The 25518-nt window shown below is 53.4% G+C and overlaps 1 protein-coding gene and 1 pseudogene across 1 annotated transcript in view; one reads left to right on the top strand and one right to left on the bottom strand.

Moving 5' to 3' along the window:
- Prkcd (protein kinase C delta) overlaps positions 1–21964 on the bottom strand; it is a 32643-nt gene extending 10679 nt beyond the window's left edge. Inside the window, exons 1-8 of the mRNA XM_051140899.1 lie at positions 21721–21964; positions 5091–5224; positions 4002–4201; positions 2342–2402; positions 2013–2175; positions 1890–1921; positions 793–878; positions 428–557 (exon numbers count right to left, since the gene is read on the bottom strand). Of these exons, the coding sequence (XP_050996856.1) occupies positions 428–557; positions 793–878; positions 1890–1921; positions 2013–2175; positions 2342–2402; positions 4002–4201; positions 5091–5205 (787 nt within the window). The 5' untranslated portion in view covers positions 5206–5224; positions 21721–21964. The remainder of the gene's footprint in view (positions 1–427; positions 558–792; positions 879–1889; positions 1922–2012; positions 2176–2341; positions 2403–4001; positions 4202–5090; positions 5225–21720) is intronic.
- A 2434-nt stretch (positions 21965–24398) lies between these two features.
- Positions 24399–24944, top strand: LOC127184592 (ubiquitin-conjugating enzyme E2 C-like; annotated as a pseudogene).
- Positions 24945–25518: the final 574 nt, after the last annotated feature.

The following is a 25518-nucleotide window of genomic DNA, read 5'->3' on the forward strand; positions in this document are numbered from 1 at the left end:
TGGGGGTAAAGAGATATGAAGGAAGGAAAGGAAGGAGGGAGGAAAAAGAGAGAAGAGGAGGAAGGGTGGGAGGGAGAAAGAGAGGGAGAGGGAGAGGGAGGAAGGCAGCTAACCATAGCCTCTTTCACATCTGGGATAAGCGAGATAGGCAGCTTTCCTCGGGGCCTTGAGCTTCTCCTAAGGGGAGCCTGGGAGCAGGGCCTACTAATGCATGCCAACTCTTGTGTAAGCACTTCAGGCCACTTGCTCCTCAGCACATAGCTCAGAGGGATGGAGCCTTAGGCCTCCTGACAGTCAGGACAGCTAGTGAAGGGTAAACAGAAAGTAAGGGTCAGGGCAAGAAGTCTCAGGGTAAGGAGTGAAGGCATCATGGAGGGTACAGGGGCTGAGGAGGCTTGGGGGCAGCTGGGATCTGGGTAGCACACACCTTCACACTTTAACCCCTGCTTCACCAGGCCCCAGAGCAAACTGCCGCAGTGGTCACAGAAGGTGGGGCTCATGTAGTTGTAAACCTTGAACCGGTGTGGCATGTCAATGTTGAAGCGTTCTTTCTGGAACTGGAGGGGAAGGGGATTAAAAGTCAGAGATCACGTGCCAGCTCTCCCCAAAATAGCTGTCAGATTCATAACAGCGCTTCCACCAGGGGCTGGGAAGCCCAAAGGCCCAAGGAGCCCAAGCAAGGAAAGGTGAAAGAACGAGAGAAAAGAGGATGAGCCCCACCCAGAGTCTAGGGTACCCACGGCCCTCCCATCTGTCCAATCCCCAGACCCCCAATCCCTGGGCCCAGCTCACAATGGTGTCCCGGCTATTGGCAGCAGTGCCAGTGCAGCGGCCGATGATCTTGTCAATGCATTTCTTGTGGATGGCAGCATTGCATTCTTGAAGGGGCGCAGGCCCAGTACGGGGAGGGGAAGCACCAAGAGAGGCAGAGTCTGAGCTGGCATTGCTGGCCAAATACAGCCCTTTACACAAAGCCAGCCTTCTCGCTGGCCGCCCACACCCTCACCCTACACAGGCCTCAGCCTAGGGTTTTATTTTTCCCTCCTCCTGCTAGCTCTTACAGAGGGGCCTGGAAAGCATGGGCAAGAGGTGGGCCAATCTAAGGGGGTAGGGGTGGGATAAGAGAGGATCTGTAGGGGTAGAAGAGCCCCTATTTCCTATTTCTTTATTCCAGGCCAGCAAATAGCTGCTAAGTTCTCTTTCATATTTACACATGACACAACCCAGGACGAAGACACTCTCCATCCACGTAAAGCGCAAAGCGCATATAATCATAACAATAAATGTCTTTTACTGACCGCTTACCACCTACTAAGCCCTTAAGACATAGCTTACATAACTTATCCAGTGGCTCTTCACACTTGAATCTTAATATTATCTCTAGTTTATGGACAAGGAAACAGAGGCACTTGACCAAGGCTGTACAGTGAGTGAATGGTGAAGTGGCCTGTGCCTGCTCACACCTACAATCTGCAGAGCCCGCTCCCTACTTCCTGTCATGGTGAAAGGTGTGCATGCACTTGGGCACCAGAGACACTTGCTTCCGAGGCAAGCACACCAAGTCAGGGGAGAGCTAGTGACGATCTCACCCCAAGCCCCAGGGCCAGAGACCTCATGTGTGTCCCTGGTTAGTTTGTGGCTGGTTTCTGTGTAAATCTCTACAACAGCCTACGTTGGGCCACAACCTGAGAATATGCACAGAGTTGGGAAGGCATGCGCAGAACTGGCTCTGGCCAGCTGCAACAAGCCAGCCTGGCACTAACTGACTTGAGCGCACACACTCATGTACACAGGGCTCTCATCCAGACTTGCTATACAGACCCAGGGACACAAGCAACAGCATGCGTCAGCACATACGGGTGCACACACTGAATAGAGGAAAGACTTACGCCTGCATTTGTAGCCTTGCTTGTTGAGGCCCCTGGAAGGCAAAGCCAGTGGATTGAGTGAAGGTGCTGCAGTTTGGTCCTTCCCTCCCTGCGCCACCCCCAGCAGGTGTCGCCAGCCCTTACCAGACAAACTCTTTGCACACAGAACAGAAGGTGGGCTGCCCAAAGAAGGTGGCAATGAACTCGTGGTTCTTGATGTAGTGGATTTTAGCCTGCTTAATGGCTCCACGGCGGTTCATGGTTGGGAACTTGGCCTCCTCCTCACTACGCATAGACTGTTTGCAATCTACAAGCCATATGGTGAAGTCAGCCCCAGTCCGTGAAAGGTAGCCCCCATTTCATTCCCTCCCAAGATGGCCCTGACATATCCCCATGGGAGTCGCTTCCATATTCCTGCAAGCGCTGCCTCTGATCTGGCAGATGAGCTTGCCCATGCCCAGTGGAAGTCTTACCGCCATCCTCTAGGAAATACTGCACAGACATCAGCACCTTGGCCTGAGGCTGCAGGTCCAGCTGCAGGGGTGGGAGGCGGGTGTCAAATCGGCCTGGGCCAGATGAGACTCAGAACCCACCCCATGGCTCTCCCCCAAGGCCAAGGGGCAGGGACCCTAGAGCCTGGCCAGACACCTGCCTGTCCAGGATGGGCAGGGCCCCGCCCAGGCCCCGCCCCACTCTGCACCCAGGGTATTATTACATTTGGGGAAGTGAAAGGATCCAGCCCACACCCTGCTAGGCCACATATCCAGGAGTAGTGAGGAGGGAAACTCCCCACCCCACCCCCATATGCACATGCAGACGCCACACCACCATGCCTGAGACACGCACACTGTGCACTCTGTGACAGGTTCTTTGCTAGCCTAGACAATCCAGAGGGAAGGGCCCAAGCCTCTAGCAGGATCTAGATTCTGTGACATTTCCTCAGGGAGAACAAACGGCCAGGAGGCTCCTCTATCCCTGCTCAACTAAGAGTTGAGCAGCCCTGTGTTATCCTCTCTTCCATCTGGGCTCCTTCATTCCTCATTGAAGGAGCTTCCAACGGTCTCTGAGCCTTTTTAGGAAGACATTTTAGCTGCTGAAGTCTACAGGATTGTATTGGCACTGGCATTCTGCTGCCACCAAGAATACTACCACAGATGCATGTAGCCATGGGCATGTGCACAGAGTCCTAGTTCCAGCCTAGTGAGTGGACCCACTGCCAGCTTTCTTCTATCTCTTTGCCGCTAAATGTCATAATGTTGGTTCCATGCCTGGCTAGACCTGTAATATCTTCAAAACGCACCCCAAAATAGGAAAAATGGGTGCCTCTGAGAAGGGAGCCTGGAGCCAGGGCAGGATCACACCACTTTGCGATGCATATTCTGCCTTTTCAAAGCGAACAGGTGGGGAGAAGTCGGAGCGATAATCAAGATAACTTCCTTCAACATCTGCACGGTGTCAGCGTCTGCAGGGTCTCCAGACTCTGTGGTGCTGGAGACAAGCACTCTACCACTGAGCCACGTCCCCAACTCTAACTTTACACTTAAAATATTTGAGATGGGATCTCATTAAGTTACCCTGCAGGGCTGGGCATGGTGATGCACGCCTTTAATCCAAGCAGAGGCAGAGGCAAGCAGATATCTGTGAGTTCAAGGCCAGCCTGGTCTACAAAGCAAGTCCAGGACAGCTAGGAATACAAGTGAAATCCTGACTTGAAAAACAAACAAACAAACAAAAAAAAACCAAAACCAACCAAACAAAAAACAACAGTGAATGCTCCAGTAGCACAATTCGTTAGTACATGGTACTTATAGAAAAAAACAAAGAAACAACAACAAAAAGTTACCCAGCAAGTCTTGAACTTGTGACCATCTCAAGGACATAGGATTATAAACCTGGGACACCACAATTGACTTGCAATAGACATTTGTCATTAGTGCTCATTTTATCTAACAAGGGACCTTGAAGTAAGATGTTTTTACTCCTTTTAATGGAAGTAGGAATAGCTCAAAGGGGCTGAGGATTCAAGCCCAGGCCCAGTGGCTACAGAGGTGTCCTGGTGATGATGGGTCCTGAAGTGCTCGCTCACCAAGTCCCCACCCACTAACATACAAGACCCTGGATCACAAGCCTCACCCAGAACTCAGCCTTGCCATTGTTCTTCTTGCAGCGCTCGGCCAGCACTGACACACCCACAGTCACCTCAGACATGGGGTCTTCAGCCGCCCGCATCAGCACGATCTGGATGACACGGCCTTCATAGATGTGGGCGTCGAAGGTTGTCTTCCACTCGGGGTACATGGTGGGCTTCTTCTGTACCAGGGTCTTCCCTCGCTCTGCGACAGGACCAGGCAGGAAGTCAGGCTGGGACTAATGCCCCCTTCCTGGACCTCCTCACCCCTTCAGATCTACACAGTCTACTTTCTCTCTGGCCCTGAGGATGTGCTATGGCTTTCAGGATCCTACTGGACACCCAGCAGCCTCTAGTGCCTTCTGGGTGCTCTGGTAGGTCCCACCTCTAGTCCTTTTACTGTTCCCTTTCCTGTAACCCTTTTGCTCTAGCTCCATTTCAACTCCCCTCTCTGTCTGCATTCACCCTGCGATCTGTAAGAGCTGCCACATGCCAGCCACGGACTGGTGGCAAGCGACATCGTCTGGCCCTGTCTCAAGTCCCAGACAGAGACATAAACCACTGCATTCCTCAGGTAGCCACTAAGTTGCAGCTGTGATGTGATGTGTTTTAAATCAAGTGGCCCAACCCTAGGATTCAGGGGCAGCTCAGCTAGAACCTAAGAGGTTTGTAGGCGGTAGCCAGCAGGGAGCAGAAGGTGAGACTAGAGTGAAAGGTGCCTCCTCCAGTAAACCATCCTGACCTTAGGCTGGGACAAGGCCTTCCCTAGGCTCCCTCAGCACAGGACTCATTTGCTGTGACCTGTCCAGCTCCCCCTGCTGGGGAATAAGGCAAGGCTGAGTCAGTCCAGGACCACTACAATAGCCTCAGTGTCCAGCTCAGAGCCTGGCCCAGGCAGACATGTGGAAATCGTAGGGTGAAACCCAAGCTGTGGGAGGCTCAATTTAACCAAGGTCAAGTGTGGAGAACTGGGTGGTTCCTGGCTTCCTGCGTCCTCTGCTGGGCTGCTTAGGGAGACAAGGGTCCAGAGAAGAAGGGAAGCCTCCTTCCACTCTGAGCCCCATGCCCCTCTAGGGACTAGCTTCCAACCGTACCTGTACTGAGCGCCTCCTTCATCTTCACAGCACAGAACGGCTGGCTTGCCTCGTCCTCGGCCTGCAGGGAGCCCAGCTCGTAGGAATTGAAGGAAATGCGCAGGAATGGCGCCATGGTGAAGCCTGCAGTGAAACTGTGCACAGGAAGGGATGAAGTCAAGGTGGCAGAGAAGAGGAAGTGGAGAGAGATGCAGCTGCCAGGGATGCTCAGGCACTCAGCCCCCACAGAGCTCGCACCACTGGACCTGACCCACATGGTACACCAAATGTACTTGTCCCTAGGGTCAATGGGCAAAGAGGGGCAGTCTAACAGAAGTCTGGACTTGGGGTACCTCTGGTAAAATGAAAAGATGGGAAACCAGACTGTTGAGCACTGCCACTGTGGCGGTTGCTTTTTTTGTCAGTCTATCAGGCCAGGGCACTGTCCCCATTCCTGAACTGGGCCCTAGAGGCATTTGAACCTGTGATCCTTAGACAGTCACTTGGGGAGTCACTCAGTAACCTGCTCATGGCCAGTTACTGGACACCTCTGCATGCCAGGGACCTAGTATGTGCTGGGCTCAGTGCCTCAGTGGCAACAGCTGCCCTTTTACTGGGCTCTTGAAGCAGCCCTTGAGTCTCTGATGATTTTGCTCATAATCACGAGGGCACAGGAGGATGGTCAAACCATCCTGTTTCATCAGCCAAGGATTCCCCACTCTTTAGATGGGGAAACTGAGCCTCACGCTGAGCCAGAACTGAAAGCTAGAGCTCTGCCAACTCTGCCCAGACTTTGCTCAGCATACCCCATCCTTCTGAACAAAAGCCCCTCAGGGTCACATGACTCCTGTCTCTTTAGATTTCCTGCCCTTTCAAACTGAGAATGGAGGCAGTAACCAAGCAGGTAGGGAGGAACACAGTAGGGGGGGGATGTGAAAAGGGGAGGCAGTTTCATATTTTTCTCCAAATATAAAACTATTTTAATGTTGAGTGTAATATATAAAGCTGGACCCAAGGCACCCACACCCCCCCACACACACCACCACCACCACCACCACCACCAAACAACAACAACACAGCTGCCAGCCTGAAGCAGCTCCTTCCAGCTCCTCAGCAGGGCAGCCAGGACAGCTGCCAGGTCTGCCTGGAGCTCCAAGTCCAGATGAGCTCAGAGGAAACACTGACCTCAGCCTGCGGCCATCCCAGTGTGCCCAGCCAGAGCTCAGGGCCCACGCCAGAGTAGAGCAGGCAGACTAGAGAGGCCCATCCCTCCAAACCTACCCTGGTCTGGTTCCTCCTCAGTAAAAGTGAAAGCAGGTGTGCATTCTCAGCCTGCGCTCAAGTCCCCACGTGTCCGGCCTGAAACCAGCAGGTGGGCAAACGCTGAGTGCTCAACCCAGACAAAAAAGGAGCTGCAGCTGTGGGCTCCTTCTGGCCTGCAGCATGCTATGAGCCTGTGTGGTAGTGCAGGGCGATAGGTCTACAAGAGTCCTATCCTAGTTTGCTCTCTGTTGCTGTGATAAACACCATGACCAAAGCAACCTGAGCAGGAAAGGGTTAATTTCATCTTAAAGCTTGCAGCCAGTGCAGGAACCTGGATGCAGGAGCTGGTCAGAGAAGTTGCTTCCTTTCTTACACCTCCCACTGTGGCACTGTCCACAGTGAGCAGGGCCCTCTCACATCAACCAAGAAGACGCCCTGCAGGCTTGCCTACTGGCCAATCTGATGGAGGCATTTTCTCAAGTGAGGTTCCCTCTTCTCAGAGGATCCCAGATTGTGTTAAGCTCACAAAACCCTAAACCTAAGCAGCATAAGGACTTACACCATCATGGAAGTGTGTGTGCCTGTGAGGTGAGGCCATGGGAGGGCACAGCATGATGGGAGGTCAGCAAATGGTGCAATAAAAAGCACGCTACATAGGCCTGGCATTGGTCACATGTAGCAGTCTTGGTTGGATGTCCCAAATCCCCAAGTGTGTGTGTGTGTGGGGAGGCATCTTGGATCTCCTAGTGACCTCAGAATCCAAGGCATACAGCGCCCCAGTGAGTGCTTCCAGGGACTGGAGAGATAAGCAGAGCCCCTCACAGCACACATTTGCCATGGGGCCTGTGTCCACATACCAAAGGCCAGATCACAGTGGCCACAGCTCCGCCTCCTGCCTCTCAATGAGATAACCCAGAAACAAAATAGGGCAGTGGTCAGCTTTCCTTAGTAACTCAGACAGTAAAGCTGAATAGGCAGAGAAAAAAGAGAAGGGGCCTAGGCTCCTTGGGGACAGGAAATTAGAGCCATCCAGGCAGCAGAATGGCAAGTCTGGCTGGATGTGGATCCCTGACCGCCACCGCTGCTTGGCTATGTGGCTCTGCAGGCCTCCTGGACTCTGAGTCTCTGAACCCCATATTCCAGATGAGGACTTGTCCCTGGTCTGTAGGCTGTCATAATGATAAGAAGCCCACTAGGAGCTGGACATGGTGGCGCACGCCTTTAATCCTAGCACTCGGGAGGCAGACACAGGCGGATCACTGTGAGTTTGAGGCCAGCCTGGTCTCCAAAGCAAGTCCAGGACAGCCAAGGCTACACAGAGAAACCCTGTCTCAGAGGGGGAAAACAAAAGCAGCCCACTAGGATAAGGGCCAGCCTCACCCTGACAGGCCTAGGTCATACCCTCTGGCTAATGCTGCCCTCATGCCCTGCAGCACACCCTCTCTGAGTCCACTCATATCCCACCGTGTCTCCTCTACCTGCCCACCAGTTAGGGAGAGGTGGGAAACGGTCACTATTTCTGAGACAGGAAAATCATGTCTGCAGGAACATGTGGCAAGTCATCCTGCTCTGGGAGGCACTTGCAGGCTAGCCTCTCCTCACAGCTCCCTCTGGTGTCTAGCTCTGTCTGCAGGCCCACAGCTTTCCTGGCCCCTAGCTTGTCCAGGGCTCTCAGAGCTGTGTGAAAGAGACAAGGGGTCAGAGCAACCACAGGAAGGTGATGCAGGGCTCAGGACCTGACCCGTGGGCTGCCCTCGAGGCCTGTGCTTAGGCTCAATCACACTCACAGCCGCCTACTGTTATAAGCCACTGGAGGGAAAACCACAACCACAGCAGGTCTGAGCCCCAGCCCTAAACCTGCATCCAGGCCACAGTGCTACCAGCACAGGGGAGCCGTGGTCTTTGTGGGCTGCCATGGGACTACCCAACCATCATTCAGGGGTCAGATCACTTTGCTCCAAATTCCTGAGCCAAAAATGAGGAAAACTATGGCCCTGCTGGTGCAGATACCCACTTGCAGCACTTAGACCCCAGGAGGGAAACAAGACACAAGAGCTAGCTAGCATCTACCTCCATCTCAGTGTGACCCTGAGATAGACTCTGGGCAACGGCGTCCATCTGCACAGTGAAGTAAGTCAGTCTGCCCCACAACCTTGCTGTGTCCGAGCAATGCTGGGAAGCACAGCATTTATAAGCCCCATGTAAATAGGTCCAGGTCCACAGGCCCCAAGAGAAGGACAATGGCTTGGCCCTGGGCTTTGCAGACCCAGGGGACAGCTGAGCTATCCTCACAGCACTCCACAGGGAGTAGGCAGGCCTTCCCCACTGTTGGGGGCACTGAGTCTCCCTATTCCTGCTCCTCCAGTCTATCTATGAGGAAGAGAGCTGGGGAAAGAGTCAAACAGCCAAGCTGTCGATCGCAGCTCACCCACTTCTGAGAAAGACTGTCCTGGCCAAGATGACAACATTACTGCATTAAGCCTTGTAATTACATTAGCTCACTTCATCCCTGTGTAGCCCCAGGAAGTGTTTTCTGCACGAAGAAATCAAGGTCCAAGGAAGGTAAGTGACTTACTCAAGGTCACACAGTCAGTAAGTAGTGAGGAAAGGGGCGGGAGATTTGAATGTAGGCCTGTAGAATGCTGTAGTCCATGGTCTTTCTAGTAGACTCTGCCGAGGGAAGATGAAGAAGAGGAAGGGAGGTGGGAATGGAGGCAGATAAATATAGCAGAGCTAGCACAAACACTTACGAAGGCAGAAAAGCGAGGTCAGAGTGCAGAACCCTGTGCCTGACCTACACTCATCCTGAAGGGCACTCCTCTCCTCTTGCGCAAGGGTAGTGCAGACCCCTGAACTGTTTTCTCTCCTCCGTTTCTGAAAACGTGGGAAACTGGCCCAGGTCTCTATCCTTGCCAGAGACCAGAGGCCTTGAGGTGAAGAAGGCAGTGGCCAAGCCGCAGCAGGCAGGTCACCTTCTCCAGAGCAAATAAAAACCTGTTTGCAGCCAGCCCAGAGCGCTGAGAGAGGCTAGCCTCAAGGTGACCAGGGAGGCAGTGTTGGCGGTCCCCCTGGGTGGCTCCACATATGGTGAGGAAGGGAGCAGAGGCTGACATGTCTACCTCCTAACGGGACAGAGGGAAAACTAAGGCCAAGGTTCGCACGAAGGGTCCCAAGCTCTCATAGATTTCCCTCTACCTTGGTCTGATTCTGCCTCAAAGGCCACAGGGTTGTGTCCACTGGACAAAGGGGAAAGCTTGGGCTGGGGGTGGAAAAGAGGAACCAAGGTCAGACTTCTATGGCAAAGTGAACGGGCCCAAGAAAACATGAGCTGAGGGCCCTGGTGGGTCAATCTGATTTCTTCAACAGATTCCTGGGAACAGAGGTCTCATTTAGCCCTCTCCTACCCACACCTGCCCAACCTGCCTGGCATCCACTGCCTGCCCACTGAAGGTGCCATCTGCTGCCAAGACTAGGTTAGGTGCAGATGGCAGCAAAATGGTGCCTCCTGGGGCTGCCACTCCACCTGGTGCACGGGTCTTGGAGGGATGAGTGAAGGAGAGAAGAGCAGCCATAGGATGGATTGAGAGGTGATGTGACAAGCAGGTGAAGAGGATGCTGGTCCTGTGCTCGTAAAGAACAAGGGGTAGGATGAAGAAGAACCAGGCCAGGCCTGTGACCCAGGCAGGAAGTATCTGGTTGGGAGGCTGACCTCCATGGTGGAATTCCCAGACAGAACCAAGTCAAGGAGGCCACTGACCTTCACAGCTTAGGAAATAGGCCCAGCCGGGATCGCAGGCAGAGAGAGAAAGCCTCTACCAGAGCCTACCGTCTCACATCATAGCCAGGTCCTCAGAACAGGAATGTCTTCCATGGGACTGCACTCATGTCTTTGCCACGGTTCCTCCTCCTACCCCTCCCCCTCCCTCCATGGGACCAGCTACTGCCCATGTACTCCCCTGCCCCAGCGCTTCAATACCATTCCTCTCAGCCCTCTCCCAGCTCTGACTCTGCCACAGCATGGAACCTTCTCGGCTAACACTGTTCTAGAAGAAGCCAGAGGCGTCAACCTGGCTTTAAGGCTCCCCACATCCTGGCCCCATCCTCTTCTCCACCTCAAATCCCCCTGGATGTTTAGCACCTCACTTTCCAGCCCCCCCCCATAAACCTGTACATGTCCCCTTAGCCAGAATGGCAGCCTTCTAATATATCCATCTAGATTGTTCCAAAAGCATCCCTGGTAATCTTTCCCCACTCCCGAGGAAGGCAGCTGCTTCCCTGCTGGTAACCTGTGCCATCTGGTATCTGAGAACTTGGGGTGGTTGTAGGTGGGAGGTGGGGTGGCGTCCCCTGGTCTCTAGCTTAGTCATCTCAGTCCTGGATACATGATGGCCACTCAGTAATCCCACTACTAAGAGCTGCTGGTGGAGCTCAGTGTGGAATACTTGCTAGTATACATAAGACCACAGATTGACTCCTTAGCGAATACACACACACACACACACACACACACACACACACACACACACACAAAATCACAAAACATGAAAACCAGGATTAATTGCATGCAAGGGTGATGGGCCCTGTTGGCAATTCCAGCACTCAGCAGAATTGGGAATTCCAGGTTAGCCTGGGCTACAGAAGGACCCTCCCTCAAAAAAAAAAAAAAAAAAAAAAAAAAAAAAAAATCCAAACACAGTCCAAAGGCATAGGAAGTGGAACCGCATGGCATAATCATACCTCTTTAACCACACAAGACTCGGGCTACCCTAGGAACCAAGTGAAAGCTGGTGTCTTTGCTCAAGAAAACATGCATGCTTATTGTCTGCCCATTATTCTGCACAAAACAGGGAGGAAGCTAGGGCCACAAAAATCTGTCCCAGCCCCAGGTCAATGAGTCCCACATGGTGAGTCGCACAGAGACAGCAGGCTGCTGGAGGACCAAGGATTACTAAGGATGAAAGTAAGCTTTGCTCAGGCATTGAGTATCAGGAATGAGAGGGCTGAGGTAAAAATGGAGCAACAAAGGGCTCCTGGCTGGGGTGGTGGGAGAGTCTTTAGCCTGAGTGATATCACAGCCAACCCTGCCAGAGGGTCTAGATGGGTTAGAGCCAGGACTAGGGTTCCTGGCTGTCAACGGGCTTGCAAGCCCTTGGCCAACACACATGAGGCAGGAACTCTTCAAGGGCACAGCCTACATCAGGCACAGAATAGTAGTCATCTAGCTGGCCCCCAGATCAGGGATCTCTGAGCTCAGCCAGAGAGAGAGAGAGAGAGAGAGAGAGGAGAGAGGAGACCGAGAGAGAGAGAGAGAGACGAGCGAGAGAGAGAGAGAGAGAGAGAGAGAGAGAGTTCCAGGTACCCATGAGGGAGAAATGAAGGCCCATCACGGGCCAAGCCAGCCAGGAGCCAGCAGCTCCTTTGAGGATGAGAGGTTCTCTGTAAGGAACCAGGGGGAGGTGGAACATCCAGGACTCTCCAAAAACAACCACACACATGTACACATATGGTGCGCCAACAAACTTGAATAAAGTCCGGCATGGGGAGACTCCTTAGAAGGTAGACACACAGAGGTGCACACACAGCCCTAGGATGATACACAGAGGAACTTCTCCCACTCAACCACAACTGTCACATGTCAACACAGAGCCAGGCATGTGCACTTGCACACACACAACCACACACATACAACCACACACATACAACCACACACATACAACAACCACATGGTGTGATAAGCCATAATATACATATGGACAACAGACACACTCTAGACAAAGAGATGACCACAGAGGCCTGGAAGGACCTTGCATACATGGTTAGGTTCTGGTACCAAATATAGTTTTTCCTGTCACAGGACCCTTGGGCACAAGGGCTGGGAAGAAAAGGAGGGACTGGAAAGGATAGCAGGGAACCAGGCCAAGATGGACTTGCCTCTTCAGGAGGTCCAAAGAGAAGTTCAAAATATGGAAGAGAAGGGACAGGCTGGTCAGGCACATCCCTAGGCAGGCCTCAGCCTGCCCACTGGCCTGCAGGGCCCTGAGGGGAAGTGAGCCAATGCTGAAGATAGAGCTCACAGGTGGCAGTCACAGGCCAGGCAAATGAAGGAAGGGCTCTAAGCGCTGTGTTGGGGGCTGCCCACACATGACCTCTATGAGCCCTAGGCTCACAGAAGATGACCAAGAGGTTGAGCAATTAAACCAAAGCCACAAAGCCAACGTGGCCAGGAGGGGGAGGGAGAAACAGTCTCCCAGAGTCTTAGAGCTGCCCATCAGACTTTTAAGAGGGAGGGGCTATGTTGGTAGATGGGGACTGCTCCACTGGCCCCTAGCTGTTGGTCCTAAGCCCATGTCTTACACCTTCTCTCCTTCCCCTGTCCTCAGTGAGGGTCCCCAGAATGTTCAGACTTATAACCATAAACTGTTTTGTGTCTGGGAGAAGGCAAAATGGCCACTTCGGTCTTTTGCTATCTGTCTATAACCTCCAAGTTGGGCAGTGCACCCAGGACCTCAGGGATCTAGAGAAAGCTGGAAGAATCAGGAACATCCTCAAAGGTGTGCCATCACCTCACAACTAATAAGTGGAGAAACTGGTGAGCTCTGGCCTAAGCGGGCTGGGTGAATGCAGTTCAGATGTGGCCAAGCCTCTCTAGTGTCCCCATCTGTAATGGGAATGACCTTACTCATAGACCGTGCTGAACACAGGGCCTGGGATGAGGCAGTGATATACTCAGAAGCTGTCAACCCTGCTATCCGCAAGCCTGGCCCTCTCCTACCTGCCCCACTACCCATATCCACCATCCTTGGTCCTCTTGGGGTTAATCCAGCTGTGGGATGCCCCAGGCTGCTGTTACTCTAGGATCCCATGGAGGCCAGTATAGATGAGTCGACGGGCAAAAAAGCCCAGGTCAGCACCAGGTCATGGCCTAACAGTCTCCTGATAATCTAGCCCCCTAAGCTTTCTCTGGCTCTGCCACTGATGGACTCCAGAGAGCCTCCTACCATGTACCCAGTCTATACCACATAGACATCTGATCCGACCTCGGCCTAATGACTGGCCTGTTTATGCAACATGGCTACAGATATGATCCAAAGCTTCCGGGGCTGTTGTGAAAACAAGCAGCTTAGTGACCACAGGCCTACCCTCCTGGCCCCTAGGCAGGGACCTTTGAGGGACAGCTCTTCTAGCTTGTATCGGAGGTCTTTCAAGCTTCCCCACCAAGGGGAGGTCCTCTCCTCCCCCAAGCTAGCTTTGGATCGTCAGGTCTCACTTTGGACCTAGAACCCTGCACTGTAGGCTTATGTGCCCACCTGGCTGTCCAACCTCACCACATGAGTGAGTCAAAAAATACTCAGATCAGCCCACAACAACCTACTGATGTCCCGCTTCCATGTGTTTGCATCTACCAGGAGCACCCACGCTCAGCCATCAGGCCAGAAACCTGGGGCCTGCTTTCTGCTTGCCTGCCTTGGCCCCCACGCAGCCCACTCCCAAGTCCGCCACCTTTGTAGCAAGCCTCAAGGCCTCTCCTGCCTCTGTCTCTGCCTCCTACCCAAAAATGGTTCCTACTGCTGCGCCCAGACTAAACCGCTGCCTGCCTACTGCTCACCCTCTCCTACTTTGCCCCAGCTCCAAACAGGGCTTTGAAGACTTTTAAGACAGTAAAGCAAACCCTGTCATCTGTGACTCGGCTCTTAGCGTTTCACAGCAGGTCCATCAGCCTAAAGCTTTGGCCTCCCTGACCTAGGCAGCTGCCTTCTCCTCACTCCCGTGCCCTGGCTACAGGGACCCCTTTCACTTCCCTGACAGCTAAGTTCCTTCTACAGGGAGCCTCTGTGGGCAGTGTTCTGTCTTCCTACACACTACCCCCAATACCTTCCCGTCATTCAAGTCTCACATGGACACCCCTGCTCTGCCCATTTCACAGATGAGGCATCAGAGGCTGAGAGCAGTCTAGTTTCTGGCTTGGGTACGAATAACTACCTCAGACAATGCCTGGTGTTGCAGAGGTCTTGCCCCTGAACCTTCCGGATGTCCTCCCTCACACTCTATACAGGTTTGCATTGATCTCCAGCCCTCCAACCTTCTGGGCCTGGATGCTACACCACGATTCTTCATCACCAGACACTCCCAGCTTCTTGGTCCCAAACAGCAGTGGGCACAGATGAGCTGACCTTCTCTGTATTCCTGGGACACGAAGGCCCCTCCCACCAGCTGCCACATGCCAGTGATGCAACATGGATAGACAGACTTGTCCCACTTTGCAACCGAATGAGTCCCAGATACCCAACACTTCCCTGACTCCAGGGGTCCCAAGGACGGGCAGCCTGGCAGGAGGGCTTGCCACCCACCTCCCCAAGCTAAACCCAAAGTCCTACGGGGTCGGGGGGCAAGCAGAGAGGAGCTGGAGGGAGCCCCAACCAACTACGGGAGGGTGCTGCCTTTCCCCTCTCTTCACCCACTGTTCTGAGATCTATTTGCCTCACGGTGAAAGGGAGCGAAGGGGACACAAGTAGGAGCGGGCTGGGCTGCTGATTGCGCACAGCTACTCTACCCTGAGCTCCTGACCAGAACACGGGACTCACTGAATCAGCAGAGCCCGCCCCAGTGCCTAGTGCTGTGGGCAGAAGCAGAGCCGACAGAATGGAGGGAGTAGGGGGCCCGACTTCTCAGCTGGGTTCCATAGCCACGTGACACCAGGCCAGTGCCAGCTCATCAATAATGACACATTACCAGCATCACTTGCTAGGTTTGAATAGTTACTCTGCATCAGGCACTATGTGTTTTAAATGCTCTCAGTTCCTGCTATTTTGTTTTTGTTTTTGTTTTTTTCTCAGGACAGGGTTTCTCTGTGTAGCCCTGGCTGTCCTGGAACTCACTCTGTAGACCAGGCTGGCCTCGAACTCACAGAGATCCACCTGCCTCTGCCTCCCAAGTGCTGGGATTAAAGGCATGTTACTGCTATTTTGCATATATTATCTTCTGTTTCCCAAATGACTCATAAAAGTGGATTTAAACTTGATTTTGTCAGGTAGGGAAACCAAGGAACTGAGTGTGAAAAACACTTACACAGATTTATCCATCCAGCTGCTCTGTGCTTTTGGACCGCAGGAGAGTCACTGCCACCCCCAAGGGGGTTGTGCCTAGTGGTGCTAAAGCTCCTGTGCTTTAGCTTACAGGCTTGGAACAAGGGAGAAGCTGGGGTAGTGGGGTTGCAGGAGACTTATTGGCCTCAGACCCCTGTCTTCCACTGGAGTTTCAGACAAGCCTGGACAGTCTTGGTATGGAAAGCCTGGTCAATGGACCTAACCCACAGGCCAGCCGTTGCTTCCCTCACAGGCAGAGAGGGGTGAGGCAAGCCACAGGCGGAGCTGGTCAGTCCTCTGAAACCACTTCCTGGGTAGCCTAGAGGAAGTCAGTCTCTGGAAACATCTTAGACCAGCAGGGTCTCTCCCCTGGGCTCAAGACATGAAGAGTGGACCCCAGGAGAAAAATGCCCCACCAGACAGGCTCCAGGGCTAGGCAACTCCACTCTCTTCAGGCATAGTGGGTAGACAGCGCAGCTGTAGGTCCACCTTGGCCTATGATCATCTTGTCCCCAGGACCAAACAGCCCACTCACTTCCTCTTCTGTGGCAGCAGCCACAGCTTGCAGCAGCTGACAGGACCCCTCCTCCACACTTGTACCCCTATCTCCAACATCAAACCCTTGTCTGCCTGGGGGCCCAGGTCATGTGGATCAGTGTGGCCTAACTTCCTCCAACCCTGGTAATCTTTTTTTTTTCCCCCTTCTGTTTTGTTTTTGTTGATGTTGTTTTTTTGTTGTTGTTTTCGAGATAGCGTTTCTCTGTGTCCTAGAATTCACTCTTTAGACCAGGCTGGCCTCAAACTCATGGAGCTCTACCGGCTTCTTCCTTTTGAGTGCCGGGGATTAAAGTGACACTACCACCCAGCTAGCCCTGGTAAGCTTAGCTACATTTGGAACCTCATCATCAGGTGACAGACTCTGGCTGCCAGAGTGGATAATGATCCTCACCGGGCATGGGCACAATGTGATGGCGTGTGAGCATTCATAGAAGGAAGTAAACCTCTGTATGAGTGTCTGAGTGTGTCCCTTAAGGAGATGCATGTGAACACGGTGTGCTTATGTGTAGGCTGTGTGTGCCTGGGGCGACTATGCCTAGTGCAGCCTGGCTTTGTCTGCCTGTGTGAGCACGTGTGTGCCTGCCTCTGCCTGGAGGACAGGTGATGTTTGAGAGTTTGCAGTAGGCGGGGTTCCAAGGCTAGGCAATGGGGAAGAGCTGGCTTCCCTTACTTCAGGCAGCTGAGAACCCCACCAGGTTTGGGGTAGGATGTATAGAAAGCCGGGTGTGGTGGCTCACGTCTTTAATCCCAGTACTTACAAGGCAGAGGCAGGTGGGTCGCTGTGAGTTCGAGGCCAGCCTGGTCTACAAAGTGAGCCCAGGACAGTCAAAGCTACACAGAGAGAAACCCTATCTCGAAAAACCAAAGGGGGAAAAAAAAAAGCCCATGTCCTACCCCCACTGAGGAAGCTTCTAACACCCCCACACTAACTGTGGCTAGCAACCAGAAGGGCAGGAAGGGGGACTGGTCATGGGGGATTCCTGGAGGGAGACCATCCTTGCCAGCCTGTCTCAGCCTGTCCCCAGATTCCATTACATACATCCATACCCCCTATACACACATCCATACATGTGTGTGTGTCACACACGCAGACCTCTGATCACCGGAGCGCCTCTAGCCACACACAGAGCTACTTCCTTCCTTCCTCCCTCCTTCTCTGTGTCTCTTCCTTCTTTTTTGTTTGTTTTGGGTTCTGGGGCTTCACACAGGCTAAGCACAGAGTGCTACAACACCAGGGTCACAAGACTTTATGGCAACAGGGGCTCAAGGAAGAGACTGGCTGCCTTCCTCGGGCATTCCTCAAAAACAATGTGTAGCCAAGCCCCGCCCTGAGTCAGGGGGCTGAGGAGTTAGAGGGAGAGCTTCAGTCCTTCTGGGAGTCTCCATTCTATTCCCAGCCCAGCATCTAACCCAGCACGGGACACAGGTGGCCCTGCTTCCATGTGACATGAGTTCAGTTTGAGGACCACGGAAAAGCTGACACCTCCACCCTAACCCCTGGCTTACACACTATGCTCCCTCCAACTGACCAAAGACAGCGTCATCATCCTCTGAGCTCCAAGGCCAAAGCCACAGCCAGGTATCAGGTGGCAAACCCCTTATGTACAAAGCAGAGGGCACCTCCCCTGGACTTCATACAGCTTCTGAACGTACCCCGGGAACCAGCCAGTGCTAGTGGAAGAGGACAAATCTTGAAGAGGAAGGGTCCCTGGCACAATGCCCATCTGCCAGAAATACCCATCCTACCTGGGCCTCCCAGCTCCTGGCTCCTGCTGAGCTGCGGCCACTCAGTAACCACCAGAAGTAAGCAGGCCTGATGCCCTTGCCTGGGACAATTCCCCATAGACTTGTAGAACAGGAGAAAACAGTGGAGCTGGGAAGCATGGCCACGCCAGCACCAGCAGCTCCCGCACGGCCAGCACAGGCCGCTCTGCTGGGTGAAGGGGCTCGGGCTTCCCTGGGCTTGACTTTCTCTTCTGTGAATTCTCTTGGGAACCAGCTTTGTGTCCCCTTCCATGTTAGGGTCTAGAACACTGTGTCCTTGCCCTTAGAATGACATTTCTAGCATGTCAGGGAGGTCATGGAACACAGTGGAGGGGGGGGAGTGGATACCTGTTCTGACCTTTCTGTCAAGTAGGTGGCCCTAAAGGTTTTGGAGTTCCAGGCTATAATCAATCAAGCACAAACCTCAGACAATTCCTTTGAGCCTTTTTTTTTGGGGGGGGGGGGCTGGGTCTCTGTGTACCCACCTACCTCTGCCTCTTGGGTGCTGGGTTTTTTGTTTTGTTTTGTTTTTTTGTTTTTGGTTTGGTTTGGTTTGGTTTTTTGGATTTTGAGACAGGGTTTCTATGTGTAGCCTTGACTGTCCTGGGCTCGCTTTGTAGACCAGGCTGAGCTGCTGAGCTCTAACTCACAGTGATCCGCCTGCCTCTGCCTCTGCCTCCTAAATGCTGGGATTAAAGGCATGTGTCACTGGGCCCAGCTCTAAGTCTTTTTGTTTTGTTTTTGTTTCTTGAGACAGGGTTTCTCTGTGTAGCCTTGGCTGTCCTGGACTCACTTTGTAGTCCGGCTGGCCTCGAACTTAGAGAAATCTGCCTGCTTCTGCTTCCTGGGTGCTGGGATTAAAGGCATGCGCCACCACGCCTGGCCTCTAAGCCTATTTTTTTTTAAGTGGAGGAAAATGTTGCTGCTCCACTGCCAAGGTGGCTCCAAGGCTTTCACAGTAAAAGCAAGGGGTGACCGGGATACAGTGGAACATATCTGTAAGGCTAAGGCATAAAAAGCAAAAGTTCAAGGCTAGCCTGGGCTACATGGAAAGTTCAAGGCCAGCCTGAGTAGCCTAATGAGACACTGTCTCAAAAATCAAATAAATAAATAAATAAATAAATAAAGAGTTTAGAATGCAGTTCAGCGGCGCTTCCAAGCAAGGCCTTGGGTTTAATCATTGGTGCTACCAAAAAATGCAAGGGGGAGGAGATAGTGGCCCTAGTGACCCATCTTAGTCCCTGTTTTGTCATTTCAGGTGGCTCTCACATTACTGCTGCACAATTATACAGCTGGAAACACTGAGGCCTAGAGGCATCCTGAACAGGAGGCATGGCAAACGCAGCCCAGCGCCTTGGCTTAGGCATTTCCACTGCAAGCTAGGTCTCCTCAAAAGGTCCCACTCCCCAAGAGTCCCCCCACCGCTACTTCCTGCAGGCAGCAGCAGCCTCGGGCTTTATCTTTCCATCAGTTCTTCAATCATTTCTAGTTTAAATTTAAATTCCAATTCGTTGTGCCAGCTAAAGGGTGTCAGAGCCCTGCCGTAGTCACAGTTCTGAGTCACCCCCCTTATCCCCCATGACAGCTGCAGAGACTAGAGTGGGGTTGACTGGGGCCTGGCACTCTGTGAAGAAACTAGGCAGGGAGCCGAGTCAGGGCAACAGGAGAGGCAACAAACACACTGTATGTGAGAAATATGGCCTGGGAGCTCTCCAGGTTTTCATTCATCCTAGAGTCCAGAAGAGTGGGACACACAGCCAGGGACAGTCCCCACATAACAGTTCACATGTTTCGCACCACTCTCAGTATGTGCCAAGACGGCTGAAGAACCACTGACCCCTGGGCCCTCACTGCCCACCTCACAAAGCAAACTCCCCACAGAAGCCGGGTTTAGGACACCTGCTCTTAAAAGGTGTGGTAAAGATCTGATGCTCTCTTGGTCCAGACCCTGAGGTCTCAATCCTATCACCACAACCTCAGAACTTGCCCCTAGCTTTCTCCATCTCTCCAGGAGCCAGGGGCCGGGCTGAGCACACACCCAGCACCTCCTGTTCTCCCATAAGCTCGCACGCAGCTAGGCACTCACCTTCCCTCCCAGTCCCACCACCACATACCCTCTCACGCCCCTCCTGTTGCTGTCACCCACCCTCAGCCACTGTCACTCCTAGACATACACCTACAGTTTCATGTTGTCAGACTGCAAGTCTCCTACCAGTCACCCTCTCCCACCACAGCTATGTACTGCCAGTGTCACCTTCCCCACAGTCCTGTCATATACCAGAGCTTTTACAACAAACATCAAAAATACTATCACCGAGAAAACACACACACACACACACACACACACACACACACACACACACACACACCACCACCACTACCACCACCACCACCACCACCACCACGGGCACACCACAGCTGCCCTCTGCTGGCCTGTCTGCCACACCCCAGCCTAATCCATACCAGGAATGAGGAAACCTTAGGTCCGGTCCCCTCCCCTCTGTACAAGATCAGCTTGGTCACAGAAGACCAGCAGCTGAGGAAGAAGAGCCAAATATGATCACATGCACACTTACCCAGACACACTCACACATGACCTAAATGGGTTGGCACACCAATAGTGTGAGCCCCCACAATTAAAGGGTCTAATGTACTCATGGCCCGCTGATCACCACGATGCAACACACATACGACTTTTGGGACACGCAAGGTCACTGATACATGAGCAAGTAAAAACACAAAATACAGAAGGGAGACCAGTGACAACTCACCAAGACATGACGTATGAAGTTGCAAGGGGCATGCAAAGAGCCTCAGAACACTCAGAGAGCCGTATATGTACAAACAAGTCACATGTGAAAAAGGACACATTCACAGGGGAAGTCCCGCTGTGATGAACAACACACAAGGAGACATAGCATTACCCACAGGACCAGCCGCAGATACCACAGCAAGACACCAGGCTCCTCTGAGGGGCCAGGGTAGGGGCCAGAGGAGAAAGAAATCTCCCTCACTCGGTCTAAATCCTCCCAACCAGGTTGGAGTAGGGTGCTTAATGAGGCTCCCTTCCCTCCCCTCCCCTCCCCTCCCCTCCACCAAGGGAGTTGGGGAAGTAACAGCAGTTGTGCTGGTGCTCTCGGCCTCCCTCTCCACTCCAGGGCACTCCCATCACCGCTGCCTTCATCACCACACTGGGCCCCCAGAGGGGGTGCGGCTCTCCAGAGGGACCGAGACTGACAGCACCAGGCAGAGGCTACCCGGATAGGGGGCTCAGAGGGGTGGAGAGGGCAGGAGCGTGGTGGAGGCTGGAGCCACGCCCAGCCCAGAGACAGATGGAGAGCCAAGAAAGACACCGAGACTGAAAGAAGAGATAGTACGAGGAGGAGGCGGCGCCGCGCGCGGGGACTCAAGCACAGGAGGCTAGGGCTACCGGCGGCCCGGCCCAGCCTCCGTCGGTGGTGGAAAGGACCGGAGGAGGCTGGACAGGCAGGGGCTGGCGAGCGTGGGCCGGGGGCGCGGCTCTCGGAGGACTGGGTCGAGGGGGTGGAGGGCCTGGTGGGGGTGGGGAGACGGAGTTCTCGGACAGAGAAGGGCAGACAGACCTGGCCTAGGAGCGGAGTATCAGACAAGAAAGGGGTGGGGACCGACGAAAGTGCAGAGGCCCCAGGAAGATTCAAGAAGATTGGACGGACCCTCGAAGGGGCTGAAGACACACAGGGGGGTAAAGATGCCGGGAGTAGTCCGGGCGTGGGCTCCTGCCGTCTAAGAGAGGGTCAGACCAACCCGGGGACCGAGGCACCGGCGGGTCTCCGTGCTCCGCAGGACTTTGGCTGCGCGAGGCTCAGTTTCTCAGTTTCAGAACCGAGAACCGAGGAAGCAAGGAGGGGGAAGGAGGCTACCAGGGGAAGAAGGGGCTGGGGGGGAAAGGCCGCTGCGCCTTCGAGTTAGTTGAGACCCCGCGCCCGGGCCCAGCTCGCACTCACCTCTCGACACAGGGCCAGGCGCCAGGGGTCCCGGCGGGCCGGGCCGGGGTCTGTCTAGTGGCGCGGCTCTCCCGGATGCGCGTGGACGGGGAGGTCGGCACGGGTCTGATCAGGACAGGACCGGCGGCCAGTGAGGACCGCCCGGGTCCCGGCACGGAGGGTAGATGTCCAGGGGCCGCTCGGGGGATCCCGCAGCCGCCGCCTCCTGCTCTGGCGCCGCGGCACACGGAAGTGCAAGGGGGCGGGGCTGCGCGACCTCACCCAGGTGCCGGCCCCGGTCCCGCCCCCACCCAGAACCCGCCCCACGGACGCCCGCCCCCTTAGAAGCTCCGCCCACGAGAGCTAGGGGTCCAGTTCGACTCCGCCTCTTTCGGTGCTGGTCTCTCTGTCCCCAGATCTCTTAGCTGTCTCCTGGCTCCCGTCGCGGCCCTCCTGCCAGTAGCACGCTAGCCATCCCATCTCAGGGGACTATTTTATAAAGGAGGACTCCGAGGCCAAGTTGGGGGGCACAGCACACACAATGGAGCCCAGGAGGCACTGGCGGGGCTTCCCCAACTACTTGCGCCCACGCCCAGGACTCCCCACTGGCCAGCTGGCCCGCCTCGCCTGGCCTCATTCCTCTTCCTGTTGGCTTGAGTGGGGCCACGGACGGGTTCAGTGCCCACCGCCAGGCCTGCCCGGTCCAACCCTGGCCGAGAGAAGGAGCTGGGAGGTCTCCAGGGCAAAAGGCTCTAGCCAGTCTGTCTCGGCACTGCTTCTCAGACAGTTGTGGGAATTACCGCTACCCCAAGTCTTCCCAGTCTCTCTCCTGTGCCCCACGGTCCAGAGCTCCACTTGCCTCAGTCAGGAACATAAAAGGAACTTGATTGTCAGCTGTAACTCATTCATTCATCCGTTCATTAAGGGTCCCTGGGCCCAAAGTCTGAGCACCAAATGGGAGCCAAGGAGCCCATTCGTTTGTCCCCAAAGCCCAGAACACTAGGGTATTACGTTGTACTTAGCCAAAGAATCACTTCCTGGACTGAGCAGATGATAGTTTGTCTAGCATGCAGAAAGCTGTGTTTGATCCCCACCACAGAGTAAAGCACAGATGAAGACTCTGAACGATACTCCAGTACTCAGGCAGAGAAGGCAGGAGAATCGTGAATTCAAGTTCAGTTTTAGCAAGTGGAAGCCAGCCTGGGCATTTGAGACCCTGTCTCAAAAAGCAAAACAAAACAAAACAAAACAAAACAAAAGATGGCCCTTCCCAGGAGGCTAAAAGAGGGTTCTAGAATCCTGAGGTTCCTGAGGTATTTCTGGGGGACCCACCTAGAAGGAATAAAAGTCTAGACAGCTTTTTGCCATCTGAGGCTCAAGAGAAGTGCTCCCCCTCCTACCATGGAGGTTTGAGATTTCCAGGAATGGGGGACCCTGACGAAAATGTATAACCCCAAACCTCATTTTAACTACACATTGGGGATTGAGCTAGGGAGCGAAAACCACAATGACTCGCTCTTCTATAGAAAGAGGAAGACTCCTGATTCCCCCTACCCTGGAAGAAGGGGGGTACCAGTTTGAAAGTTAGCATGTAGGTCCCTAGTCCTGATAACTGTCCCCATCCTGCAACAGTGGATTCTTCCCACAAAGCTGACTCTGGCCCAATTGGTTCCTCTTGGAAAGGCAGCCCCTTTTCTCCTCACCTCAGGCTTCCCAGCATGCTGTTTCCTGGGTCATTGCGCACCAACATTTCTCTACTTGTCCCCTCCCAGGCCTCTCCTCCTTGATGCTCCAGGTGTAATCCATGGCCTCTCCTTCAGCTAAAGGATCCTAGTCTTTAGTTCACCTGGGAAAGGTAACTGCTTGAGCAGAAGGAAAAGGCGTGCAAGGTGAGCTTTAGGTGACCTTTGCCCACCTGGAGTCAGGTTTCACCCTATCTGATTCTTATTCTAGAACCACAGCAGCCAACCCAGCCTCTCCCTCAACATCAACAATGGACCTACCCTGTGCCAGGGACCACAGAGGGAGAGCCAGCAGCAGCCCGGGAGCTCGAGGTCCAGTCTTCCCACATGCTGCTTCCTGCCATGAAAAAAGGAGATGAAGAATACTGGTGATTGGTGACGGGGGTCTACGGTCCTGGGCATGGGCGCAAGTAGTTGGGGAAGCCCCACCGGTGCCTCCTGGGCTCCATTGTGTGTTGGGGTCCGTCGTAGGTGCCAGATGTATGTATCCTGCATTTGGTCTTCAAGCACCCAAGGAGTGAGGACCACCATGAGTGCCAACTTTGGTGACTAGCAAGAGGAACTGTGATGTCGTGAGATGAAGAACGGCTAAGACAGACCTGGCCATGCTCTGGCAAGCATACAAGCGAGCCGCTCACAACCACCTATAGTGTGATCTGACGCCCTCTTCTGGTCTGCAGGTGTACATGCAGACAGAGCACTGTATACACAGTGATTTAAAAAAATAAATATTAAGAAGAGGAAGAGGAAGAAAAAAAGAAGAAGAAAGAGAAGAAGAAGAAGAAGAAGAAGAAGAAGAAGAAGAAGAAGAAGAAGAAGAAGAAGAAGAAGAAGAAGAAGAAGAAGAAGAAGAAGAAGAAGAAGAAGAAGAAGGATTCAAACAACGCGGGCGGCGGCTCCCAGCCCCGCAGTTGCCCTTTAGTTTCCGCACTCTGTCTCGGTGCCAGCGCTCCTGGGATGACCTCTTAAAACCGCAACCCAGCTGCTGCCAGCATCGCCGTTTGCCGTTAGTTGACAAGGGAGCCGAGCCCAGTGGGGGAGCCGCCCAGGGCTCTGTGGGCAAGAGGCTACAGCAGGAGCTGGTGACCCTCATGACGTCTGGTGACAAAGGAATTTCCGCCTTCCCTGAATCAGACAACCTGTTCAAATGGATAGGAACCATTCACGGAGCAGCTGGCACAGTATATGAAGACCTGAGGTATAAACTCTCCCTAGAGTTCCCCAGCGGCTATCCTTACAACGCACCCACAGTGAAGTTCCTCACCTGCTACCACCCCCAATGTGGACACCCAGGGCAACATCTGCCTGGACATTCTCAAGGATAAGTGGTCCACGCTATATGATGTCAGGACCATTTTGCTCTCTATCCAGAGCCTGCTAGGAGAACCCAACATCGATAGCCCTTTGAACACAAATGCTGCCTAACTCTAGGAAAACCCCACAGTATTTAAGTAGTACCCGCAAGAAAACTATTCAAAGCAGCTCTCCAGTCAGGAGCCCTGATGCAGGCTGTGCAGTTCTCCTTTGTGTGGTCCTCTTTGTTCTTAGATGGTCTGTCCTTTCCTTATTTCTAAGTTGTGGTGATATTTTTGTTTTATTTGTTTTTTTTTTTTAAGTCTGAAAAAAAGAAGAAATATTAAAAATAAATAAATAAATAAAGTCTGATTGAACCCTTAACAATGTATATTAAATAAAAACATGTTGGTTGTTTTTGTATAGAAGAAGGAGGAGGAGAAGGAAGAGGGGAGGAGGAGAAGGAGGAGGAGGAGGAGAAGAAGAGAGATGCTTCTATTTAGTGACTGGCCCAAGTGCCTCAGAGAAGACAGGCTTGTGTGGGGGTCAGGGACTTCAGGTTCAGGTTGTCTAGAGCCACTCTAATGCCTACTGAGGCCTCGAAGGAAACATTGCCCGTACCACATGCTGACTCAATGGAACTGACTGTATCATGACCACATCCCTCCCAGACTAAGTTCTCACCTATGAAAAAGGCTGCATAAGGAAAGAGAAACAGACACAAACAGACAGACAGACAGAAAGACAGACACACACACACACACACACACACAGAGAGAGAGAG

The sequence above is a fragment of the Acomys russatus genome, chromosome 3, assembly GCF_903995435.1.
Source record: "Acomys russatus chromosome 3, mAcoRus1.1, whole genome shotgun sequence".
NCBI lineage: Eukaryota > Metazoa > Chordata > Mammalia > Rodentia > Muridae > Acomys > Acomys russatus.